At 52.5% G+C, this 7609-nt stretch overlaps 1 protein-coding gene across 1 annotated transcript in view; it reads left to right on the plus strand.

Annotated features, from left to right (window-relative positions):
• SYNJ2 (synaptojanin 2) overlaps nucleotides 1-7609 on the plus strand; it is a 116096-nt gene that overhangs the window by 76383 nt on the left and 32104 nt on the right. Inside the window, exons 8-12 of the mRNA XM_011976439.1 lie at nucleotides 1530-1702; nucleotides 3380-3461; nucleotides 4172-4321; nucleotides 4397-4562; nucleotides 5987-6178. Of these exons, the coding sequence (XP_011831829.1) occupies nucleotides 1530-1702; nucleotides 3380-3461; nucleotides 4172-4321; nucleotides 4397-4562; nucleotides 5987-6178 (763 nt within the window). The remainder of the gene's footprint in view (nucleotides 1-1529; nucleotides 1703-3379; nucleotides 3462-4171; nucleotides 4322-4396; nucleotides 4563-5986; nucleotides 6179-7609) is intronic.

Consider the following 7609-nt stretch of genomic DNA (forward strand, 5'->3'; position numbering starts at 1 on the left):
GTTGTTTAAAGCTCAAGAATATCCCTTACAGAGAGAGCTCGAAGTCACCTCACTGGGGGTGAGGGCGATCTCTGAGCCTTTCCCTCTGCTTAGAAATGCCACATGCTCATGCTCAGAGCAGGCACTTCCTGGTTGCCAATTTTATTTGGCCAGACCTGCTTTTCCTGTTTGGTTTGTTGCTATTAGCAACAAGCTCCAGAAGTGTCTCCCTTCCCACCCATCTTGGCAGTGATGCTGGCTGCTAATTTGAAGGAAGAAGGAAAAAAAAAAAGAAAGCCAAAAAATAAGAATAATAATAAGAACCCCAAGTCTTTTCCCCCTATGCCTTGAGTTGTGGCCCCTCCCATCAGTGGGTGAAGTGCCCGGTACTGGTGACGGCGGGAGATGGCAGCCACCTCATACGGGGAAGGGTGGGCTCCTGGCCAGGTAGGGAGGGGTACTCTAGCTGGAGACCTGGGTCATGGCCCTGCCTGGGATGGTCCTCAGCCACATCAGTTAGGCCCAGACCAAGGTTGGCGGCCCAGCAGCCTGCCCAGGGCCCAGTGGCCATCGGTCCTGCTGGATGAAGCACTGGCTCCAGAATGCATGGCACTGAGCCACCAGGCACTGTTGGGCTCCTCCAGCTTCTTGCACACAGCGAGACTTGCTTGACGATGGCAGCATTGCATTGATTTATGCTCAGGCCTATCACAGGTGGTCACATTGAGTCAGACCAGAGGACCCCCAAGTCCTTCTAGTCCTTCCAAGTCACTAGGACCTCTGGCTGGGCAGAGGCTGGACTGGCCTGACCTGAAGCCGCAAGGGCATGGGTACAGGGTGTGAGAGGCCTGGAAGCCAGGTGGCCTGGGTAGGCGGACAGTTTGTCCTTTATCACGGGGCTCTCTGGGGAGAAAGCCAGGGAGCTGCCAGGCCAGGGAAGCCTCATATGGAAGGGAGGGCTCTTAAGGACATCGTGGTGTCATCAGCAGCCCCTTGCCCTGCTTCCCATCTGTCCCCACCTTCACTCTGGCTCCCTGACCATTCTGAAATAGCATTGGGATGTGGGACCCACCTAGGCCACTTCAGCTGGAGACTTGGTGTCTTCAGAGCACAGCCACCAGAGGCTGGTATGCAGCAGGCTGGGGCCAGTTACCAGGGCAACGGGGAGCTGGATTATGAGCTCTGCAGCCTGCTGCAGCCCTGCTATCTCTGAGGGCCTGGGCCACCTGGGCCACCTGAAGAACAGAGCAGTCCTTCCTCACCTGTGCCATCCGGGGAGCCCTGCAGCAGTATGATCTCCCCAGGGGACCACACCTGCTCTGGCTTCTTTTGTCCAAGGGGAACCTTCTGCCCTTTCGCAGGCAAGATGCTCTGTGTGGGTTTTGTCCCCCCAGGACCTTTGTCCTGTGCTTCCCTTTCAGGGTTAACTGCCTGGTCCATTGTGAGCTTCCAGCTAAAGCATGTCCTGCGGCAAGTGCTATGCAAGGAACTTGTCCTCCTTGTCCTTCCTTCCCTCTGCTCCCCTCACCGCCCTCCCCTCCTCTTTTCAGAAGCTGCTCTGGGCTTCTTGCCACGCAGGCGACACGCCTATGATCAATTTTGACTTCCATCAGTTTGCCAAAGGCGGGAAGCTAGAGAAATTGGAGACCCTCTTGAGGCCACAGTTAAAGCTGCACTGGGAGGACTTTGATGTGTTCACGAAGGGGGAGAACGTCAGTCCACGGTGAGGCTCGCTGCACACTGCACCACGTCTTCTGCTGGGGGGGAAGCGTCAGTCCACAGTGAGGCTCGCTGCGCGCCGCGCCTTCTGCTGGGTGAGGTGGCAGAGGGGCTGCACCATAGAGGACATGTGCCCTGTGAGGGGCGGCTTCCTTCCCTCCCCACTCAGCTACCCTTGCGGTTTCCTGGGTCATAAGCTTGGCGACATTGGGAATTTTGGGTTCCAGCTTCTCCGCTCCCTTCCCACAATAGGAGACAGGCTTTTGCATTTCTCAAGGAGATGTTGAGGCATGGTTTTCTGTCAAAAGAAATGAACTTATAAAGGGGAGTGCATTTAACCATGGAGCTCCACGCTGGGACGCAGGCCTGTGAGAGTGAGGGCCACAGTCCCAGTGGGATGGCTGGCATAAACTTAGATTGCTCAAGGAGACCAGGGTATGGACTGCCCTGTTCAGAACAGAGGAGGAAAACGAAGTCCAGTTCCCTCAGGTCACATGCAGGGGGTCCTCATTATTTGCAGATTCCATATTGGCTAATTTACCTATTCCTTAAAACTTATTTGTAACCCCAAAATCAGTACTCAAAGCATTTTTCCTGGACATTCAGAGATGTGTGCAGAGCAGTGACAATTTGAGTCACATGTACATGCTTCCAGCTGAGATCAAACAAGGTGATACTCTGTCTTCTTATTTCAGCCCTCGTATGTAAACAAGTGTCCTTTTTGAGATTTAGTACTGTTTTTCACATTTGTGGGGTCTTTGTTAGGGGCCCCTCTTTGTTCGGGGATCTCATGGTTTAGTATGGCCCCAAGCGTTGTGCTGAAGAACTGTCTAGTACTTCTGAGCACAAGAAGGTGGTGGTGTGCTTTATGGAGAAAATGCACATTAAGATAAGCTTTGTCCCGATATGAGTTACAATGCTGTCGGCCATGGTTCAGTGTTAATTAAACAAATATATATATTCAATAAGGTGTCTTTATATGGAAACATACATAAAACAAGTTTGTATATTGATCAGTTGATGAAAATGTGACCAGAGATTTGCAGGAACCTAACCCTATATTTCCCCTAGGACCGATGGTTCTGTGTTCATGTCCAATTCAGTGTTCCTACAACTTTATAGAACATAATTGCTATAAATAACAAGGACCAGCTAAACTTAAAATGACCCAGTTGTGCAGGCTGCTGAGTGTGTGTCCTGGGGTCTGCCTGCCTTTCCAGCAATGCTGGGGATCCACTGGGATGGACACTGGGGTTTCTGGGGGGCTACTGGTGAGGAGGTGGGGGTTCTTAGAACATGTTTCCTCACGCCTGTAATCCCAGCACTTTGGAAGGCCGAGGCATGCAGATCACAAGGTCAGGAGTTTGAGACCAGCCTGGCCAATGTTGTGAAACACTGTCTTTACTAAAAATACAAAAATTAGCCGGGTGTGATGGCACGCGCCTATAGTCCCAGCTACTCGGAAGGCTGAAGCAGGAGTATTGCTTGAACCGGGGAGGCAGAGGTTGCAGTGAGCCAAGATCGTGCCATTGCACTCCAGCTTGGGTGACAGAGTGAGACTCTGTCTCAAAATAAAAAGAACATGTTTCCTTGGGAGTCGACAGTTAGACATGGGCCACAGTGCTATGGCCACTGCTTCTTTGAACACAACTTATAACTTTACATTTCTTCTTGTCCTAAGTTTTCAGAAAGGCACTTTGCGGATGAACTGTCTTGACTGCCTGGACCGAACCAACACTGTGCAGAGCTTCATTGCGCTCGAGGTGCGTCCCTGCTGCAGCCTTCTCGGCCATCTGTGCCAGGTCCTATGACTTAAGCTGGACAGGCTGAGCTGAGCACCTTTAGCGGCAAGATGAGGGTGGCATCACCGAGACAACTTTCTAACTGTGGGGAAGGTGGACAGGGGGACACTGGGACATCCAGAGAGGGGTTCCCCAGGTGGCTGCTTTCTCTGTCATAGGCACGCTTTCTCACAGCCTCTTGTGAAATGCATCCCAGACATGGTGGCCCAAAGGCTCGCAGGAAAGAGCAGTTGTGTAATGATTATTGTGAATGCACCATTGGCCCAAGGCAGTGTGAGGCTGGCCGGATGAGGCTGGATTTGAAGCTGGGGAGGGAGTCTTGGGTCTGCATGGCCGCAGCTGTCTGGCTGACCTCTCCTGGCTGGGGGGTTAGGGGCGGGATCAGTGCCCCTTGCTGTCCACCACTGTTTGCTCTTCAGCCTCTGGCTGTGTAGCAGGGAGGTCAGGTGTCAGGGGGTGAGAGGAGGGCTTGGGTGGACCCTATAGATAAAGTTGGGGTGAGGTATGGGAAGTCACTGTCTGCTGTAGGAACTCGTCATCCTCTGGAGGGGCACAGGGTCTTCCAGGACACAGCGTAATCCACAGGCTGCTGAATAAGGAACCTCCTGGGACGGTGGCTGTGGGGCCTCTGTGGGAGAAGCCAGTGACAGCCATTCCTGATTCCTCCCCAGGTCCTGCATCTGCAGCTCGAGACCCTGGGGCTGAGTTCAAAACCCATTGTTGACCGCTTTGTGGAGTCCTTCAAAGCCATGTGGTCTCTGAACGGCCACAGCCTGAGCAAGGTGTTCACAGGCAGCAGGTCCCTGGAAGGGAAGGCCAAGGTAGGGCCCCGCCAAGGGGGCAGGGTGGGGGCCCCAGGGACCCCCCTCACGGCCTGCGGTCTGGGCTCTTGGCAGGTGGGGAAGCTGAAGGATGGAGCCCGGTCCATGTCTCGAACCATCCAGTCCAACTTCTTCGACGGGGTGAAGCAGGAGGCCATCAAGCTGCTGCTGGTTGGGGACGTCTACGGCGAGGAGATGGCAGACAAAGGGGGCATGCTGCTGGACAGCACAGCGCTCCTGGGTAGGGCCCGCCACGGACAGGGGGAGGCGGGAAGGCGGGGTGCTCCCCGGCCCCACGTTCCCACCGCCTCTGTGCCATCCAGAGAGTGGGTGGCAGACGTGCCTGAGGTCTGAGCAGTGGACCATGCACCTTACAGCTGTCACTGCCTCTCCCGGCAGCCTGTGCTTTCCAGCTAGGCCTGGGAGCTCACGCTTCCTCTGTCTTGGCTTGGACTGTGTTTCCATCCTGAGAAGCGGGAGACAGGCGGGCTCAGCGAGAGGCCGTGCACTCTCCTAAACGCATCAGTGCCTTTGAACGCTCACCCACTCCAGAAACTTCCTCAGCTGCTTGGGTGCTTGGGCCTTTAGCAGGTGATGTTGGCCTTGGGAGCTTCCCATGAAGTTGGCCTCCAGTTTCTGTTTTGGACCCTGTAGAAACAGAGGAGGAGGATGCTGTAATCTCCCAGGGATGAGGGCACCTTCGGGTCTCAGCAGCAACACAGCGTGGTTCCATCAATATAGGAGGTTCCTTTGAGAGCATTTTAATGACATCTTCTTACCTGAGCCTGTAAACATATTAGGTCTCATGGAAAAAGGAGGAGAAACCCAGCATTTTTCCTAATAAGAATGTACAAGTGTCGCTTTCAAAACGTCAGGTGTTTTTGAAAAATGAACTAGCCCATGCTTAAAATGGGTTCATGGCCCTTTTCCACTCTCACTCTTTCTTCACTGGGGGAGCTCTTATTTGGCTTCCGATAGGCCAGGCGACATTTATGCCACCTCTATAAAAGGTGAACGAAGCTCCATGTTGTACAGTGAGTCTTATTTAATAGCAAGGCAGACATGAGTTAGATTTGGGTTACGTCACAAGTTTAAACGATGGAATATATTTTGGCTATTGAGAGGATGGTGATGGTTCTGTGTAGTGACTTTTTAAAGCCTTAAGTCTGGGGCAAAACAAAACATATCAGACATGCAGGCTGGAAGGCAGAGGATGCAAAGGTGGCTGTCTGGGTTGGTAAGACACTTAAAGGTATAGTGGATATGGGCACATCCACCTTGAAATATGGTCAGTTACAGCATGCCCTGGCTTAAATTCCTATGCCTTGTTCTTCCACGGAGTGGACAGTGGGGACATGGCTTTTCCCTGTCGTGTCTGAGATCCCTGTGATCTGATGTCCCATGGCTTCTGGCTTCAGTTGGGGGCAGGGGTGTAGACGGTGAGTTTCCAGTCTCATGTTTTCACGCCTTCATTGCGGAAATGCCATAGGGGAAGCACCGTGGCGACCATGGTTTTAAACCTTTTGTCGTCTTCCTAAGGAGCATACCCTGGTTTATCTCTAGAGGCTCATGAACCATCTGTCTCTGCCAGGCAGCCTCTTCTTTTTGGAGGATGCCTGAGCTTTGGAACTGCAAAGAAATGTGCCTTTTTATGCCTCCTGACAGTGACTCCCAGGATCCTGAAAGCTATGACTGAGCGTCAGTCTGAATTCACAAATTTCAAGCGGATCCGGATTGCCATGGGGACCTGGAACGTGAACGGAGGAAAGCAGTTCCGGAGCAACCTGCTCGGGACGGCGGAGCTGACCGACTGGCTGCTCGACTCGCCCCAGCTCTCGGGCGCTGCCGAATCCCAGGGTGAGAGCAGTGGCTCTGGGGGAGACAAAAGCCAATTCCACCTCACCTGACATGTCAGGCTTGACCCTTTAGTGGCCATCGTCTTGTGGAATTTCGTCTTTGTGTTTTCCCTCCTCACAGTGTTTAAATAGCACCGTGGTCTGACTGTCAAGAATGCTGCCTCACAAGTAACTTTGACTTTTTTCCTTTCCCGAATGTTTAGAAGAGTTAGCAGATGGTGAATCTCTCTTTTCTCTTTGCATACAGTGATGGTGAAGTCTTAGGCTTTCATGAGTAGAATCTTTTTGTTACCAGGCTGAAGGTGTGGCTTCTAGAGCCATGTAACTGTGAGGACGGGAGCTGGGCCTGTCTTCAGTGTTTTGTTTTTGTTTGTTTTTGTTTTTTGTTTTTAGATGAGTTTCACTCTCATCACCCAGGCTGGAGTGCAGTGACAGTCTTGGCTCGCTGCAATCTCCGCCTCCCAGATTCAAGCAATTACCCTGCCTCAGCCTCCTGAGTAGCTGGGATTACAGGCGCCCACCACCATGCCCTTCTAATTTTTGTATTTTTAGTAGAGACGGGGTTTTGCCATGTTGGCCAAGCTGGTCTCGAACTCCTGACCTCAGATGATCCCTCTGCCACAGCCTCCCAAAGTGCTGGGATTACAGGTGTGCGCCACTGCGCCTGGCCCTGCCTTTAGTGTTGATATTGACCAAGAACGGCTCATCCCTGCCTCTCCCCAAACCAACTCTATTCATCTGCTTTAAGTAGTCACAAAATAATCCATGCGCTATTTAGGAATAAAATAATTCCAAATGTTGACACCTCACCTTTTATCTTGTAAGATACGCTATTGAATGGCCCCAGAACTTAGGATCTGAAGAATAAGTGATTCTTGTACAGTCAGCGCTGACTCAGGGGCCTTGCTTTTTTTTTTTTTTTTTGCTTCCTTGGACTCACGAAGACACTTGTGTTTCAGGTTTTTGCCTGTTGGTGAGTGACCTGTGGTCTAGCTGACATGTGGTGGCCCATGTGTACATTCATGCCCCACAGCTGCCTAGGTGGTGCCCAGAGCCCCGTCCCTTCTTCTGCACACGCCATCTGTGCCCTCCTTTCTGCCTCAGAGGGCAGGTGGCAGAGTCCACCATTCAGAGCCACTGGGGCTCTCTGTGTCGGTGGTAGCCTGAGTTGCTGCTTGTGCCTCCAGAAGCCATTCAGGATACGTTCTGGAGCAGGCCCATCAACGCAGAGGGTGCTTAGCACCGCCGTGGCTCAAGAGCCGTCCCTCCTCTCCCCACTGAAGTGACTCCTCCTCTTTTCCCTGCAGGAAAGTGTGCGTGTTGTTAGCAAGCTGGCCGGTGTTTTGCAGGGGATCTTTTTGGGGAAGACACTAGAAGGCTCCCCAGCAGTCCCACTAGAGATGCACCAGCTTCCAGAGAAGGAAAGGAAAGT

Source organism: Mandrillus leucophaeus, unplaced genomic scaffold, assembly GCF_000951045.1.
Source record: "Mandrillus leucophaeus isolate KB7577 unplaced genomic scaffold, Mleu.le_1.0 Scaffold166, whole genome shotgun sequence".
Classification (NCBI taxonomy): domain Eukaryota; kingdom Metazoa; phylum Chordata; class Mammalia; order Primates; family Cercopithecidae; genus Mandrillus; species Mandrillus leucophaeus.